General features: G+C 36.7%; 1 protein-coding gene across 1 annotated transcript in view; it reads right to left on the bottom strand.

Annotated features, from left to right (window-relative positions):
* Positions 1-19,220, bottom strand: part of KMT2C (lysine (K)-specific methyltransferase 2C) — a 241,372-nt gene that overhangs the window by 50,213 nt on the left and 171,939 nt on the right. The window contains exons 26-33 of the mRNA XM_011984319.1: positions 15,215-15,395; positions 11,849-11,953; positions 10,385-10,510; positions 10,172-10,204; positions 9,952-10,071; positions 3,623-3,755; positions 3,170-3,384; positions 1,452-1,525 (exon numbers count right to left, since the gene is read on the bottom strand). Coding sequence (XP_011839709.1) covers positions 1,452-1,525; positions 3,170-3,384; positions 3,623-3,755; positions 9,952-10,071; positions 10,172-10,204; positions 10,385-10,510; positions 11,849-11,953; positions 15,215-15,395 — 987 coding nt within the window. The remainder of the gene's footprint in view (positions 1-1,451; positions 1,526-3,169; positions 3,385-3,622; positions 3,756-9,951; positions 10,072-10,171; positions 10,205-10,384; positions 10,511-11,848; positions 11,954-15,214; positions 15,396-19,220) is intronic.

Genomic DNA, 19,220 nt, shown 5'->3' with positions numbered 1-19,220 from the left:
AAAATATCCAATCAGTCTTTAAAAAAAAAAAAAAAAAAACTGGATATTTGAAACGTATCGTTAATGAAATCACTTAAAAATTTAAAAAATTCTGTCATTACCTAATTAAAGTTAAGATAAAACAGAGCATATCAATACATCTATATATATGTGATAGAGCACATACACACATATATGCTCTATTCAAAATAATCACTGTAACTGAAAATATGTGCACTGGGGAACAAGCTGGAAAACAACTATATATATTTTCCAACAATAATACACATTTAATATGCTTTAAAATGAAAGCAAGGATTTGGTTCCAGCTGACAATCTTAATTTGGCTCTTTGGGAGAAAATAATTTACCATATGAACTGCGAATCTTATAAAATTACCTAATAGTTCATGGCAAAGATCATGTGTCAAAAACTCTTTAAAGATGTCTAAATATTTCTCTTTGAAGATGCACAGATTCGCTATGAAACCTAACAAGAAAAGAGGTGACTGTGGAAGACACTGAGGCATGCCACTCCACTCTCCAAATTGAGTACAGTTGTCCCTCTGTATCCATGGACTATTGGTTCCAGGATTCCCTGCAGATACCAAAATCCACAGATGCTCAAGCCCCTTATAGAAAATGTCATAGTATTTGCATATAACCTACACATATCCTCCTGTATACTTTCTCCTTTTTTATTTTTTGACACAGCAGGGTCTTGTTCTGTCACCTAGGCTGGAATGCAGTGGCGCAATTTTGGCTCACTGAAGCCTCAACCCCTCAAATCTCTCAAGTAGCTGAGACTACACAGGCGTGCACCATCATACCCAGCTAATGTTTTCATTTTTTTATAGAGACGAGGTCTTGGCTATGTTGCCCAGGCGGGTCTTAAACTACTGGGCTCAAGCCATCTGCCCACCTTGGCCTCTCAAAGTGCTGGAATTACAGGTGTGGGCCACTGTGCCTGGCCCCTCCTGTATACTTTAAGTCATCTTTAGATTACTTGCAATACTTAACACAATATAAATGTTATGTAAATCGTTGTTATACTATATTGTTTAAAAAACAATGACAAGGAAAAGAGTCTGTACAACTTCAGTATAGACGTTTTTCCAAAATATTTATCTATGGTTGGTTGAATCCACACATATAGAACTCATGGATACAGACTGCCAACGGTACCTCGACTGAAGAGAAAAAACAATTGTGAAGTGAAATGAATTCATCCTGCCCCTATAATAGCTGATTTTCAATCTTCAACATTTTAGTTCTGTTAACTTGCTTATAAAAATGTCACACTCTCTATTAAGACATAAGGAGTTAGAAAATCACTGTAAAAATAAAGTTGCTTGTTGTACAGGTACTAAAAAGCATTTTCTGAAATGGAAATTTGTTTTTTTATTAACCTAATACAAATAAGGTTCAAGCATTGTATTTAAATATTTAAAAGATAGGAGTTTCTTAAAATACCACATATGGTGCTCTTTCCTGTGAGCTTGCTTTTCTCCACAATTTGGCAATTTGCTTCACTCTAGTAGTCCAATCTGCAACAAAAAAACAGAGTATAACAGTTTCTCAGAGTCATGCTAATGACATGCTGTAATAAAAAATGTTGATGAACTGCTGACAGTTAATCTTATTCAGGCCGTATTCTCATGAGGTAGTAGACCTATATTAAGTTCTTTACAAAGAACAAAGATGCTGGCATACTGTAGGCCAAACAAATGTTTTCTAAATGAAGTGTTGCCTCATTAACAACCTAGCTTGTAAAGTTGGGAAGTTTTTTTTTAGATTCAAGGGACAAAGTAGCAAAAATGTAAGCCAAACACAGTAAATTCCCTCTGGTGGTAAGATACCACCAGAAACAAAATGTAAGTTTGTAAAACATCTGCGCTAAACAGAAGTCTATCAATTTGACCTACCAGAAGTAAACAAAGTCATAAATAAGCATCTCACTAGCATTTGCGGACAAACACATGGAAAAGTAATCAGTTCAAACCATTTCTATGAAATTCAGTGTCGTGATGGTATACAAAATGAAGATGCTTGGCTACGATCAACAGTTAACGATAAGATAAATATAGAAATTATTTATTCCACATTACAAAAAGAAGGCAAGCTTCCAAAAAGCCAATGAAAATGAAAAATCAGTTCATAGACCAACAGCTTTAACACAGTATTTCATGAGGTTCTTGAATCACAAGTAAAATTATTAAAGAAAAACACTTTTTAAAAAGTTATAGCTCTGCTGTAAGGACAATTTGTGCTGACACAAAATGACAACATACCCATATATGTTCATAAACAGCAAATGTAAGCATGGAAAGAAAGTGGCTGAAGAATGGGACACTGCCTTCACAGGTCTCCCTGCATCAAACCATTGATTTCTATTGTTGGATAAAAAGCATTTCATTTATTACAATACATAAGGAATAAAGTACCATGAAGACGCCAATCCAAAAAGGTATCTAAAAACCAGGGGTCATCCAAATGAAAAGTCACTTCCAGGTACCCCTCTAGTAATTTAAGAGTTTGTGTACTGATAGATAGCTGGGAAACAATTGCAAAACTGAGTCTGAATAACTTTTTCAATCCTGGTTTGTCTGACACCATGAACTCAAAATAATAAAACTGCATTGCTTGCATATATTCAATAATTTACATCTCATTAATCCAAATGTCTCATTCACTGGTTAATCAGAATTTTCACAAACTGTACTATTATTTTATCATCTGCTTTTTTCATGAGGCAGTGGTAATAGCTGGACAGTCAGGGAAGGTGAGGGGAGAAGAAGGGAAGACAATATTGAATTCGTTTCCTATAAACACTACTTAGAATTCACTGATTTAGCCTAGCAATATTTTTGATTAAATGATAGTTTGGGTTTTAGAAATTTTTGAAGAATCACATAACACTGATTTCCACATATTAATAAGCACTGCTAGGAGCTGAAAAACTGACCATTTCATTAATTGAAACTAACTTTTGGGAAATATGAGAATGAATGCACGGTCTAGGACAAAGTAAACATGCTAGATGTTTCTAGATATCTAGGGAATCTTCATATTGTGGGTCATCATAGATGAAAATTAGTTAAGCTACCTCTCTATTGCAGGTTAAAAAAAAAAAGTTATTGCACATGTGACAAGTTGGTAAAATAGAGATAAATAATATATTCATGACTTACCAGGGAATTCTTCCTTTAAGTTGGGGAAATTAATATTGGTGTACAGAACCGGTGCAACTGTGGCCATTTCACCCAGAGCCTCCTCTTTCTCCCACTTAAGTGTGCTTCTCTGAGCATTCGACAGTGTGTCATTTTCTCCTTCCACAGTGGGAGCTGATGATGTCCAAGAGTTGTTAGGATCACTTGCCATTGGATTAAAGGCTGAATTTTTATCCCTGGGAAAAAATAAATATCTTCACTTTATAAACATAAAATAACTTTTTAATATATGTCCAAGTACAGCTTTCATTAAAACCTATTACAAAATAGTTAAAAGTAACATGTTTATAGCAAAAGCCACAATAAATGCAACTTACAATAATATCATACACAATCATTTAAGCAGACTAATTTATATATAAAGCAAACAGAAATTAGTGCAATTTAAGTTTCCATAGAAAATAAGGCTTGTACCTGGCATCAGGATAAGGGGATTGTGCAATTGCAGAGAAAGTTCCCAGTCCGCTTCCAGGTGGCAAAGAATTATGTGGGAGATGAGGACTGGGTCCAATAAGGCCATTCATGAGTGGCATCCGTGAAAAAACATCTTAACAGAAAAAAATAATTCCGTTTGCATAATATTCATAAATAACAAGGAGCTGAAGTAAAGTTGACCCTTGAACAACATGGTTTTTAATTGCATGGGTCCACATAAACACAAACTTTTTTCAAACTGAATGCAGATGGAAAACACAGTGAAACCCATGCATAGAGAGGACCAACTTTTCTTGTATGCCAGGTTCCACAGGGCCAACATTTGACTTCTGTATTCTCAGATTTTGGTTATACCTGGGGGTCCTGGGAACCAAACCCCCAAGTATAGAAGAGATGCTTGTACTTCTAAATCAAAATCTTTAATGCAATTTAAAAGTAGGATTTTTTTCAGTATTATATAATACTTAAAGAATCACTTTTGGCTACAAGATTTTGAAATATGATCTCTACAGCTGTGATCCTCTATTTCATTATTGTGTACTAGAAATAGCAAGTGTTCTGGAGTCCAAAAGCCTGGGGTGTGAACCTCAATTTTACCTGTTAGAAGCAGAATCAATGTCTATTTCTGTAAACCGCAGGTATTCTGTTATTTGGGTTAATTGAGATAATGTATGTACAGCTCTGAACATAGTTCCTGGTATGGAGTAACTATTCGATACATATTAACTCCTAAAAAATGAATGAATCACAGCAAATGCTAGTAAGTTTTATCAAATATTCTTTCTCTTCATTAAAAATTTACAAACAGATGTTTCTTATATTTTATTCCTGTTCCTCTTAATACAAAAAACCATCTATGATTCTTTTATTCTTTTTTTTTTTTTTTTGAGATGGAGTCTCACTCAGTCACCCAGGCTGGAGTGCAGTGGCAAGATCTCAGCTCACTGCCACCTCCGCCTCCCAGGTTCAAGCAATTCTGCCTCAGCCTCCTGAGTAGTTGGAATCACAGGCACCTGCCACCATGCCCAGCTAATTTTTGTATTTTTAGTGGAGGTGCGGTTTCACCATTTTGGTCAAGCTGATCTCCAACTCCTGCCTCAAGTGATCCACCCGCCTCAGCCTTCCAAAGTGCTGGGATTACAGGTGTGAGCCACTGTGTCCACCCCATCTGTGATTCTTAAACTGATACTTTCTCTAAATAGTTTTGAGTAAGCAATATATCTATCACTATCAATCAGATGATTATTGCTAAAAATATATACACTCCGGTTTTGGCTTAATTTTTATAACTTACAGTTCAGCCCCCAAATGTATTTGAATTCTCATTCGAGCTTATTCACAAACATCAAATACCTTATCGTTTTCTTTCTAAATAGACATTAGGCAAATAATAAGACCATCTCATGTTTCTTTACAACACTACTTTAAGCATGTAACTTCAATCCTTATTGTGAAAGTCTACTTGTCTAAACTATTTGGAAGTATGCCAACTGTCCATATTGGAACAGTTTCCAGAAAAAAGAAAGAACAACAACAAAAACTTTGTGTGCCTTCAAAAAGCCCTCCAATTAAACTTGATGATTTGTGGAAATACACAAAGCCTCTGTTAATTGTTGCAACACTTAGAGCTATACTATTACAGGAGATCCACATCGCCAATTAATTACACAAATGGCAATACGGAGTTGACTAATACTTGGTATAACTAGAGAATTTCTAACCTGATCACCTGATTTTTTGTTATCTAATGTCATTCCATGAGATTAAAAGTCTCATACACGTACATTGTCCAATGCGTAATGGTCTTTCACCTAAACCACATCATGTGAATGTTACAACACTAAAGCCTACATAGCTCCAGTGTGTATGTGCAGATACTAAGGACGATCACCGACAAGTTTAAAAGATTTTGTCTCAAAGACTTCCTAGAACTCTCTGACTTCCACAAAGGGGCTTATGTTACTAAATACCACAGCTGGGTCCACTGGATCAGGTTTTCACAATGACAAATGTCTCATGACACTTACATTTACTCCAAGGATTAAAGGGCAAGATTTCTGCTTTTTTTCAAACTAGAATACTACATCTATTTTCAACTTCAGTGAAAAGTAGGTTGCATTAAGGCAGGGGTCCCCAACTCTGGGGCCATAGACTGGTACCAGTCCATAGCCTGTTAGGAACCCGGCCACACAGTAGGTGAACAGCGGGCAAGTGACCATTACGGCCTGAGTTCCACATCCTGTCAGATCAGCAGCAGCATTAGATTCTCACAGGAGCATGAACCCTATCAGCGGCAGCGTTAGATTCTCATAGGAGCGTGAACCCTGTTGTGAAGTGTGCATGCGAGCGTGTTCCTATGAGAATATAATGCCTCATGATCTGAGGTGGAACAGTTGCATCGCAAAACCATTCCCCAACCCACCAACCTGGGTTTGTGAAAAAATTGTCTTCCTTGAAACTGGTCCCTGGTGCCAAAAAGGCTGGGGACCGCTGCATTAAGGAATGTGGAATTTTTATAAACAGTATCAAATGTCTTTCATGTAATTAGGAGAAACAAGAGTTTATTGGCAAGGAGAATGTGATCCATACTGTAGCCATCTATCAGTGCCATCTACTGTAACTACAATATTACCATGTTGAAACTTTTCCCAATAATATTAGCTATTATTTGTTAAGTACTTTATGCTATGCTAAGCAGTCTTAAAAGCTTTACAGCTTCACAAAAACCCATTGAAATAGGTTATTATGTTCAGCTCCATTTAAGCAAAGAGGACCCACAGAAATTAAATAATTTGTTCAAGGACAAACAAGTAAAAGCAAAGTATTTCATCTTATTTTATTCAAGAAGTGGTCTCTTTTTTTTTTTCAAGTCCACTATATCTACCCAAACTAGTCATATTAGTTTATAAAAGTTCAAAAGTTACTTCACAAGTTTTACATAAAGGGACTTCAAGTTACTCTACCTCAATCTTGAAAATTCTATTCTCTACTTTCTGAACTTTATTACCATCAGATAATAAAGCATATTACATATTAGATAATAACATATTACACTTTGCCTCCCCTTTCTCATCAATTCTACTGAAGTTACTCCACTGAAGATTACCAACAACCTTCCCATGGTCCAATGAAACAACGTTTTTCAAGTACTCACCTTACTTAACTGTACAACCTGTCTCTAATGATCATTCATTTCCAAGATCCTATACCTCTCACTCAATGTCTCAAATCTCTCACTACTTTTTTTACTTTCACCTAAACTTTAAAAGGAAGAACGATAAGAAACATGTAATGTGCACACCTAATATAAATCAGATGAGTTAAGCATATACTTAATTACATTTAATTAAAAAGCACTGCTCGAGATTCTATACTCTACTGGCAGTATATTCTCTTAATAAATCTCATCCTTCCCACATCTGCAATTAGCATAATTACACAGATAATTCCTACATTTTCATCCTTCTCCTTGACTAACTGCAACTGCCTGTAAGTCAGAATAGTGTATATGTCCCATTTCTACCAACCTAAAAGAGGTCTAAAACTAAATTCACTAGACCTCCACTACCTTCTACCAGCACACACACTAAGTCTTTGTTCCATCTTTCATGATTATCCTCTGGGCCCCTGGTTTATACATAGTCTAATTCACTTTAATTTCCCCCTTTCCTCACACCTTATATCCATTCAGTAGCATAGTCCTACTTGTTCTAATGTCATTTTCTCTCGTATCTATTCCTTCCTTTCAATCAGCACCGAAGTATCTTTACATGGAACCTACTTTTTAACTTAGTCTCAACCACAATAACCTCATTAGTACTCTTCTTGTCCCAAATTTATTCCCAATATTGATACCAGAGCTACCTTAGCAAAACATGTAAGTGATCAGATCACACCACTGGTGTGAGGTCTTCAAAGGCTCTTAGAAGCCTGTAGGGAAAGGGCCAGCTGCCTCTGCCTATTTCTCATAGTCCTTTACAATCAGCACCAATGTCCACTTCTAGTTTTGCTTCTTTAAACAATGCCTACTCCCTTTGCTCTGGAGAATGTTAAAGTTGCCATATTGAATAACTATGTGTCACCCTATATGTAACTTGATCATGCTTTGCCCTTACATTAGAACTACTATTCTTTCAAACAAGAACAATGAAATCTTAGTGATTCATAAGGCTGTACTATTCTGTACTATACTACACATTAGTTGTATACCTGAAAGTCTACATTATTAGCATTACAAACTCCTAATGGTAGGCAGCCTTATTCACCTTGTATCACACATTAACACCTTGCAAAAAAAAAAAAAAGAAAAAGAAGTCATCCTCTCAAGACCTTTTAAAAATGAGACTGCACAATGAGGTGATTTTCATAATGACTATAAGATGTTTTTAATAAAGAAATACATCTCTGATTTTTAAAATATGCACTTTCAGTTCAGAAAACATAAAGACAGGTCATTTTTGTAAGTTGAAAAGAGAAATACTGAATAGTTCTTAATCATTAAAAAAGCATATGGGGGCAAGGCATGGTGGCTCACGCCTGTAATCCCAGCACTTTGGGAGGCCTAAGAGGATGGATCACAAGGTCAGGAGTTTAAGACCAGCCTGACCAAGATGGTGAAACCCTATCGCTACTAAAAATAAAAACAATTAGCTGGGCATGGTGGCAGGCACCTGTAATCCCAGCTACTAGGGAGGCTGAGGCAGGAGAATCACTTGAACTTGGAGGGCAGAGGTTGCAGTAAGCCGAGATCGCACCACTGCACTCCCGCCTGGGTGACAGAGTGAGACTCCATCTCAGAAGAAAAAAAAAAAAAGTATATGGGAACAATTAAGGCAAGAAGTAGTTATGATGAGTATAATACCCACATGTAAATCACATGTTGAACCTAGCAAAATTCAAGGTAAATTTATGTTTAGAGGCTAAACTGGTAAAAACTCAAATATTTCCATTATGTGCATTATGTAATTTTTCATGTATATACAAAGTTGTTAGTAAAGGTTATGAATTATTCACACACTTCAGCACTTAAACAGAAAAAGGATAAGATTCATGTTATTCAATTCAGGATATAGTCATGAGATAGTGACAACAGGATACAGAGAAATGTTCCTATGCTCAAATCATCAAAAATATATACTAGCTGGGCACAGAGGTCCACGCCTGTAATCCCAGCACTTAGGGAGGCCGAGGTGGGAGGATCACTGGAACCCAGGAGTTCTAGACTGGTCCGGGCAACAAAGTGAGACCCCTATCTCTGCAAAAAATCAAAAAATTAGCCAGGCATGGTGGTGTGTGCCTGTGGTCACAGTCACATGGGAAGTTGAGGACAGGAGGATTGCTTGAGCCCAGGAGATCGTGGCTGCCGTGGATTGCGTTCATACCACTGCCTGTCAGCCTGGGTGACAGAGAGAGACCCTGTCTCAAAACAAAACAAAACTACATATAGAGTTATATACATGCCACCATGCAACTCCTTAACTCCTTCCTATAGGAGATTCCCATACCTGTAACCAATTTCCCTATCTACTCATACAGACCTTAATCCTAGGCTATCAAATTTCAGCTCTACAGAAAACGGGAGAAATTGGTAGCTAGTTATAAGTAGCCAGAAGAGAAATGAACAAAATAGGCAAACGTCCACAAAATTTCAGTGTCTACATGGATAGAAAGGCCACTGATTTATTATGAAAGTATGTACTGAACACATACTCTGTGGCAGGGCATATAAGCAAGACATGTATGACCCTAGCCTTTAAAGAGCTTACAATCCAAAGGGAAGACCTTAATTACCCAAACAGGTATTATATTTGTGACATGTGCTACAAATGAAAAACATGGGGTAGGGTGCTAACCAGCTAACCTCTGAGAGATGACAGTGAAACTGAGAGCAGATCAATGAGTACAGGCAGCTAGGTGAGTGGGGACAGTTCCACACATATGGAAGTGCCTATGTGGGAAATGACTGGAGTGGAGTGAGCTGGGAATGGGACTTGCAGGGAGGGAAGGGGGCAGGCACCGTTACATCCTCCCTACTGCCAATGAATGAGCAAAAGAATTCTGGACATAAGGATAATGACAGAATTACAGAGAATTTCAGGGAGACAGCTATGTGACTGAAGTTAGTATTTTTCTATCATCACAAAAGGGTTTTTCTCCCTATCGGTTTGTACATGTGGCTACTAAAGAACAGGGCAAAACTTGCTTGTGTGTGTATATATACCCACATATATACACATGTGTGTGGATATATACCTACATATATACACACGTGTGTGGATATAATATACAATTATAAAGTCATAACATACCCTGATTGTGTATTGGCAACAGCTGTGTTGGTGGGGGAGGCTGTGGCAATGGAGTTGGCTGAGTGTTCGCAGGACTAAGTACAGCTGTAAATAAGTCTTCAACATCTTTTCCGCCAAGCTCTAGGAGATAAAACAGTAATAGTAACAAGATTAAAAGACTAGTAGGGTCATGGTATGGGGAATGCCATTTTCGTAAACTAAAAAATCAAAACACATTTACCTGGAATTTTATACAATTTTCCAAGAATTGCTCCTAGAATAAATTTAAAAAAAAATAGAAACATTAACAGCTACTAATTCAATATACTGATACAAAATAGCATTTAACTGACACAGAAATAATTAGAAGTTAAATTATAACCATGCAAAAGTCTTTAAAAATCATATTTACTCAGGTCTTTTAGAAAGCCTAGATGTAGGGCAAATATTTTACCATCTGTGACCATTTTGTCTAGTTCGGGACTGAGGATCCCATCTAGCTGTTCTTCACTTAATGGTCGTGAACTCTGATTGACACTTGGCTGAGGCAAAGAAGGATCATCAGGGACAGGACCAATATCTAAAAGAGTAAGGAACATAAATTTAAAGGTACATTCAGAATACTCACACAAAAATGTATAGCACTATTTACCTGTACTTAATATACAACAATATGATTAAAATAAAGAAACAGAGTCTGTAATTCTGAATTAGAACTCTCATATCAATTTGGAGAGTCACTCAGTAAAAATTAGGCACAATATATTTGTATTAGGTGCCATGTAAAGTTCTATCTTAAGTAAAAACATTTCCTGAGGAACAAAAGAATACATCTGATTTTAACTTGCCAACGTCTGCCAAAAAAAAAAAGAAAGAAAAAAAAAGCTTCATTAAGATAGGAGTTTGTAAGAAATCTATATACAAATAATTGCTTTAATTTGGAAAACAGTGGAATCAAATGTACAGTTCAATTATGCACAGTATGTAAAAAGGGATACGTTTCGTATAAATAAATGAAAAGTCCTAAAATTCTCAGTGTTTAATATTGTCCTTTGTAAATAACTTCAATCATAGGTAATATTTTTAAAATATTCTGTAGGCACATTCTGATTATGTACATTACATTTACAAAACTATAACATGCTGTAGCTCACATTTGTTGAGAGTCACATGTAAAAATAGTTTATCGTCTACATTTTTTTCATGCTTTCTCAATATTATTACTATTAAAAAGTAAAAATTTAGTCTGTTCTTATTTGATCTTATATTAGGAACTAGCTCTACAACATTTAGGTAATATTATAAATCACATATTAACAAAAAATTATTCATTAAAGAAAAACTATTGACAAAGTCACCCAAAGTACAGTACAGCTATGCTTTAGCCACACACAAAAAGGGAAAAGCAAAGTATGGATTAGTGACACATTAGCACTACTGATAAACAGCATGCACCTACAGGTTGTTTCAGCTGAAATCACTATAAAAAAAGAAGACTACTTCTAGTCAGCCGTCATCCATTGCTCAGTTTCTTACCAAATGGAAAAGGTGAGCTCTCAACCTGGAAAGTGCATAAATCAAGACCTATAAGACCCAAACCAAATAAAATGGATGATTACCACAGGAGCGGGAAGTGAGGGAAAATGCAAACAAAAGAAGAAACAAGATACAGCAAGACTTTAAGGCAACGTGCCTTAAATGTGATGCAATTAGAAAGACAACAGAAATTAACTTGCTATATCCCCTCCTAAAGCAGGAAAGCTGAGGTAGATCAAATAAAATGCTGAGTTCTTTAACAAAGCCAAAAACAAAAACAAAGTTACTGGGAAACACACAAAAGGCTAAACTTGTTCCACACACCATACACCTCTCACTCACATCAGAAACCAGAGAAAGGGCAAACAGCATTCATATATACCTGAATGATCAACTGATTTTGCTAGATCATCTGAAATTATTCCAAGAATGTCATCATCTGTGTTTAAAACTTCAGAAATATCAGCTAATGGGTCATCAGCAGGACCTAAATATAGTAAATATGTTTTTTAAAATTTCAGTATTTTCTCAGATATTAAGCCATTTGCTAAAAACCTAGAGTACAGCAGATACTGAGGCAAGTGCTAGAATAAAAACCTGAGACTCTTAATTTTACAGTAAAAGTTTTTCATAGCAAAGGAAACAACGTTTTGAATTACAAAACTTTACTAAAAATTCAGACTATTTTGTCTTGTGACTAATGTATATTGAGACAAAATTTCAAGACCTGTAGGCAATAAAAGTGAAACAGAGTAAGAAACAAAGCAACTTGCTTTGCTGTAAGAAACAAAGCAAAAAAAAACATTTTGCTTAAGAAAGTGGCATGTCTAAAAGTGACATTGAGAAATTAAAACACAGTAGGAAAAGTTAAAATACGAAAGACAAATCTCTCACTCTTTAGAAATTCCACAGGGAGTGCAAGCCAGGTACCATCTAGTTAGTACTTCCAGCTTTGCTGTTCATACTGATTACTCATTCACTCATTTATTTAAAAAAGTATTTCACTACCCACAGAACTGTGTCTATGGATCACATATGAGGCACTGCCCACTGGGCAATGACTGAAACAAAGTGCACGCCCTCAGAGGGCTTACTTTCTCGGAGGGAGTTAGTAAATAAATGACATCGCTATAAGTGCTATTTAAAGAAAAAACAAGGAAAAAGGATTAAAAATAAGCTGTGGGGATGTTGCATTAGACAGAGTGATCTGTGAAGACCTTTAGATGACTGAGCAGAAAACTAAATGAGGGAGTAAGTTATATGCACAAAGATGGAGATAACCCTCCAAACTAAGGCAAAGCAGACATAAAGCCCCCGGGGCAAGCCGGGTTTGCCAACAAGAGAGGCCAGAGCGGTAACAGAAAAACTGTGGTAGGGATAAAAGAGGCAGCTAGGGCAAGACTGTGTAAGATCTTAGAGATCATGGGGAAGACTGGGTTTTATTCTGAAGTGTAATGAGAAGGTGTTGGGAGGCTGAAAGATAGGAGATGACTAATATTTTAAAGGGAACATACTGGCTGCTCCATGTAGAGCAGATGTGGGGTGGGAATTGGGGAGAGCTGGCAAGATCAGAAAAGGGCACTGGTGCAGTCTGAGAGGTGAGGTGATGACAGCACTAGGGTTCTAAGGAAAGCTGAGACAAGTGGTTGGCTTTGGGATGTATTTTGAAGGCAGAGACAAACACGTGGATGAATAAAAGGGAAAGAAAAGTCAAGGAGGATTCTAAGGGTTTGGCGCTTAACCAAGAAACTATTGCAACTCTTGTTTAGGCTTGCTTTAATAATTATATTAGTCATTCAGTAAAGAGAAACTGAAATTTTTAACCCATCTCGTTTATTTTTACTTAAAAGGGGGAAGAGGGCATAAATGTAATATTCCAGGTCAAATATTTCTGTCAAACAGTCGTGGTTCCATTATATAGTTTCCAAAATGTAATTCATACATAATATATCACATTAAGTTTTGTGTGCCCAAATATCCAGGAACTTTTTAGAGAAAATTATTTCAATAATGCATTTTCTAGATAACACTGTGGTTGAAAGAAAAAAATTCTGGGTAATTTTTTTAGGGGTCATATAGCAGTTTTTTGTTTTAAAGTAATGGAACACTACTATACAAATTATAACTAATTTTTTAAAGACTGTTTTACAAGTTTGCTCCTACCTAAAGGATTTTATATCTGAATAAATCATTAAAATTGATATAATAGGCTATAATGAGTGACATGTTTTAAAAAAGCCTTTAGTCATTAATTTTCCATTATAAAGTGAAAAGAGTGGTTCAACTGCAAAGAACAATTAATCTAGGTTTTGAAATGGGTGTATTTTTCTGTCCTCCAAGTTTTGGCCTTATTGTAAAACTGTTCTCTCTTCAGTAGTTTTGTGGAAAAAATAATCAAATTAAGAAAAAAATAACTTATATCAATAACTTTCCTATATGTTCTCTGTCCAATTTCAATCCTTCTCCTTTTAAAACTCAACTGCAAAGAGCTCCTATTTAAGTCTTCAAGTGACTAGTTATGATAGTTACAAGATATACTTTATCGTAAAATATCCTTTGAAGGACCCACAGGTCTTTCATTATACATTATTTTAACAACATATTGACAAGGACAAGAGCAGGTCAATACTTAAAATGACAGAATTAAAGTATGAGTTAAAAAATATCTAAAACTGAACAAACAAGAAGCATGACCTCACTACAAACAGTGAGGCAGACTGGACAAGCATGTGTCCAACAGAGGGTAAGATTGCTTCCAATTATTTCAAAAAGTCAAAATCAAAAATGTCAGTATTTCAATTCAGGATAATGCCAAGTTAATGAAGCATTAAGTACTTAACAACAAAAGTCATTTTTCAGTGGAAGATTGCTTTAAAATTGTTTTTCAAAATGAGTTTATAAAATTAACTGAGTAACAAATGCAATCAATGGTAAAAAAGGAAGCTTACCAGAAGAACAATGATTTACAATTGACAGTACCATAAAAATCCACGAAGTGGGAGAAACACTGATCACAACACTTACCTACCCAATGAGTTAAACTCCTAGAGCCTTGCTGACATTGCTGTAACCCTGTAAATATATCAAGTTCTCATACCTTTCTGATTGTTAACAGTTCCTATAGGTACTGCATTTAGGATAATGATTCTCAACCAGGGGGCGATTTTGCTCACCAAAAGATATTTGGCAATATCTGGAGATATTTTTGATCATCATGAGGCCAAAGATGCTGTTAAACATCCTTCAATACACCAGAAAGCCTCCCTCCCACAACAAAGAATTATTGGCTCAATCTGTCAGTAGTAAGAAACCATGACCTAGGTCAACAGACTTCACTGTACTAAAACAGTATGCCAGCAAGTTCCTAACTACCCCCACATCCATTTTGGTTTCTCTGTTTTGAATTTCAGCTGTATGATTAACAAAAATCTATCTTAGATTTTTAGTAAAAAAAAGTCACTGTTGGCCAAATTATAACCCCTCACATTGCCCTCAGCAAAGTGTAAACCAAAGGTTTTCTTTCACAACTCTTGATGTTGGTACTAGCTACACAGGTAAATTAATTTGCTACATCTTATACACCTGTACACTTAAAATAGTTCCATTTACTAAATGTAAGTTATACTTCAATACAGTTGATTTGTAAAAGGCATATGAGGCCAAACAAAAACATTTCAAAAAGATTTAACTGAAAGGGAGACGTATGTCATGTGATATAAATAAAGTATCCGTGAATGATTCTACATACCGTGAGTTCCAGATTTTGCTGGAGCCGAGGATGAACTAAGTAGTGGATCCAACGAAGGATCCAAGAAACCTGCGTTCATGTTTGTTTTATATGAAAGCTGAGCTGCATCTTCTGATAGATTATCTAAACTTATCTTGCTTTGTCTACTTGTATCTAGAAGATCTTTTCCAAAGAAAGCTTCCTAGATGAAGATAAGCACATATAGAAATGGTTAGTTAGAAAATTCTAAAAGGACAATAGATTATTCTGTCATGTTTTTTGACAAGGAAGCAGAAATAACAGAAAAGGTTTACATTTAACAATACAGAAACTGAATACAGAAGTATAAAAACACCATAGAAATACGCTGTCAATTATTTTATACTCCTTATTTTAAAAATAAGATATTTTTGGTAGTTTTACTAGAGAAAAAATTATGGAAATAAAACCACATAATTATGCCAAAGATTTCTAAAAACTGCAGAATAGCTTCATGAATATTATTAATTTTTAGAGATTACCTGCAGAGGACAGCATAAGACTTTGATCTACAGCTTTAATATTTACTTCAGATAGATTTGTAATCTATTGATACATATAATCACACTTACACTATAAGACTACTTACACTATCAGTCTGAAAGAGGGTTTTAGAGTCAGTTTGGCCATACTATGTGTGCAATATTTACAGCTACTAAAGGCTTGTAGTTTTCTATTTATTTACACATATTAACACTTTTCCATTTCAAAATATTTTTAAGCTGGGTTCCTTGCAACGCCAAGATCTCTCCAAAATTTCTCAAAAATCAATACCCAAGACAAAAGGGAAGCACAGGTCCACCCCTTTACCCTGCTTCAACCCAGGAGTTCTGCTTTAGTCTATTTCCTATGATGTGGTCTATCTGGAAAAAGGATCCTTCATAGAGGACAATTTTGCAATAGTTATCAACATTTAACACACTCTTGCCAAACATGCACAAAAAAGTTCACTGTAGCATATTTTGTAATGTCAAGAAGTAAAAATGGCCTTAATGTCTGTCAATAGGCAAATAACTATCCAACTTATAGACACTCATATTACAAAATACAATAATTTTTAAACAGTATATAGCTCTATGTTATCAAAGAAAAGCCCTAAAATACATTACTAAAAGAAAGCAAGTTGAATTATATATACAGTAAATTATAAAATACAGGTCGGGCGCAGTAGCTCACGCCTATAATCCCAGCATTTTGGGAGGCTGAGGTGGGTGGATCACTTAGGCCCAGGAGTTAGAGACCAGCCTGGGCAACATGGCAAAACTCTGGCTCTACACAAAACACAAAAATTAGCCAGGTACGTGCCAACATGCCGTAATCACAGCTACCTGGAAGGCTGAGGCACGAAAATCACTTGAACCCAGAAGGCAGAGGTTGCAGTGAGGTGAGATCACACGACTGCATTCCAGCCTGAGTGACAGAGTGAGACTTGTCTCAAAAAAAAAAAAAAAAAAAAAAATTACAAGATTCAAATCAAGACTAGTATAAGTTTGAAAAAATAAATTATAAAAAAGTTTCTGAAGGATAAATGCCAAATTACTAACAATACTACCTTATGAGAAAAGAGATTGGGAGTATGTGAAGTCTGGTAGAGGTAATGATATATCTGATTTGAAATTTTCACATTTTAAATGAAAAAGTTGTCTCACTTTGAAAAACCTAAAAATCCACAAAACTAGAGCAGCAGGTAGAAGAGGATTCATTTCTTATAGTAAGCAATGCTTTTATCATTAGAAAAAAGGTTGAACAGCAGAAAGCATTTTAGAAGTTTAGAAAATCATTTAATGCCTTCAGTATAAACTTGAGAAATCTTAGATCATGATCAGCAAGAATTTTGTCTAATGACTCATGACTTTACTAGTGTTTATCAAAAACTGTATCACCCTTATTAATTTAGTGGGTTTTCCATTCCCTGTAGATAACATAAAGAGGTGGCTCCATGCACATGGTCTCTAAATGTCCAAGAAAACAGTACCATTAAAAAGACTTCCCTCATATCACACATAAACACACACACACACACGCTGAAAGTTACTGATGTGCAACAGGGGAATCAAGACAGCCCAGGAGACTAAGATCACAGCAATAATTGGGAAATTAGACCTAATAATTTTAAAGACTCTTTGCCAAAGTATTAAATGGCCAGTTTTCATACTTGCATAAACACCTAAAGAAAGTTTCTTAAATTTATATTATACTTTACACAAGGATCAATAGGAGGAAAGGCAGGTTGTCATCACAATATTCCTAGAAAGGACTATTAAGAAGGAAGGTAAAGGGAATCCCAGGAGAAAACAACAACAAACATGAAAAAAAAAAAATGGGGGATGCGCCCAAGATGGCCGAATAGGAACAGCTCCAGCCTCCAGCTCCCAGCGTGAGCGACACAGAAGACAAGTGATTTCTGCATTTCCAACTGAGGTACCAAGTTCATCTCACTGGAGCGTGTCGAACAGTTGGTGCTGGTCCAAGGATGCAGCCCGACCACCAAAAGCTGAAGCAGGGTGAGGCATTGCCTCACCTGGGAAGCGCAAGGAGGAAGGGAATTCCTTTTCCAAGCCAAAGGAAATTGAGACAAACAACAACTGGAAAATCGGGTAACTCCTACCCTAATACTGTGCTTTACCAAGGGTCTTAGCAAATGGCACACCAGATTATATCCCACACCTGGCCCAGAGGGTCCCACACCCATGGAGCCTCTCTCATTGCTAGCACAGCAGTCTGAGATCTAACTGCAAGGTGGCAGTGAGGCTAGGGGAGGGGCGCCCGCCATTGCTGAGGCTTAAGTAGGTAAACAAAGCCCCCTGGAAGCTCGAATTGGGTGGAGCCCACCACAGCTCAAGGAGGCCTGCCTGCCTCTGTAGACTCCACCTCTGGGGACAGGGTGGAGTCTAAACAAAAAGCAGCAGAAAGCTCAACAGAGATAAATGTCCCTGTCTGACAGCTTTGAAGAGAGCAGTGGATCTCCCAGCACAGAGGTTGAGATCTGAGAATGGACAGAATGCCTGCTCAAGTGGGTCCCTGACCCCTGAGTAGCCTAATTGGGAGACAACCCCCACTAGGTGCAGACCGACACCTCACACCTCACACAGCTGGGTACACCCCTGAGATGAAGCTTCCAGAGCAAGAATCAGACAGCAACACTCGCTGTTCAGCAATATTCTATCTTCTGCAGCCTCCACTGCCAATACCCAGGAAAACAGGGTCTGGAGTCGACTTCAAGCAAACTCCAACAGATCTATAGCTGAGGGTCCTGACTGTTAGAAGGAAAACTAACAAACAGAAAGGACACCCACACCAAAACCCCATCAGTACGTCACCATCATCAAAGACCAAAGGCAGATAAAACCACAAAGATGGGGAAAAAGCAGTCCAGAAAAGCTGGAAATTCAAAAAATCAGAGCGCATCTCCCCCTCCAAAGGAACACAGCTCATCGCCAGCAACAGAACAAAGCTGGACAGAAAATGACTTTGACGAGTTGAGAGAAGAAGGCTTCAGTCAATCAAACTTCTCAGAGCTAAACGAGGAACTATGTAACCAGCGCAAAGAAACTAAAAACTTTGAAAAAAGATTTGATGAATGGCTAACTAGAATAACCAACGTAGAGAAGTCCTTAAAAGAACTGATAGAGATGAAAACCATAACATGAGACCTACGTGACAAATGCACAAGCTTCAGTAACCAACTCGATCAACTGGAAGAAAGAGTATCAGTGATTGAAGATCAAATGAATGAAATGAACTGAGGAGAAGTGTAGAGAAAAAAGAGTAAGAAGAAATGAACAAAGCCTCCAAGAAATATGGGATTATGTGAAAAAACCAAATCTACGTCTGATTGGTGTGCCTGAAAGTGAGGGGGAAAATGGAACCAAGTTGGAAAACACTCTGCAGGATATCATCCAGGAGAACTTCCCCAACCTAGTAAGGCAGGCCAACATTCACATTCAGGAAATACAGAGAATGCCACAAAGATACTCCTCGAGAAGAG

Source organism: Mandrillus leucophaeus, unplaced genomic scaffold (assembly GCF_000951045.1).
Source record: "Mandrillus leucophaeus isolate KB7577 unplaced genomic scaffold, Mleu.le_1.0 Scaffold266, whole genome shotgun sequence".
In the NCBI taxonomy this organism is placed as follows: domain Eukaryota; kingdom Metazoa; phylum Chordata; class Mammalia; order Primates; family Cercopithecidae; genus Mandrillus; species Mandrillus leucophaeus.
This window is presented reverse-complemented; position numbering and strand designations above follow the sequence as displayed.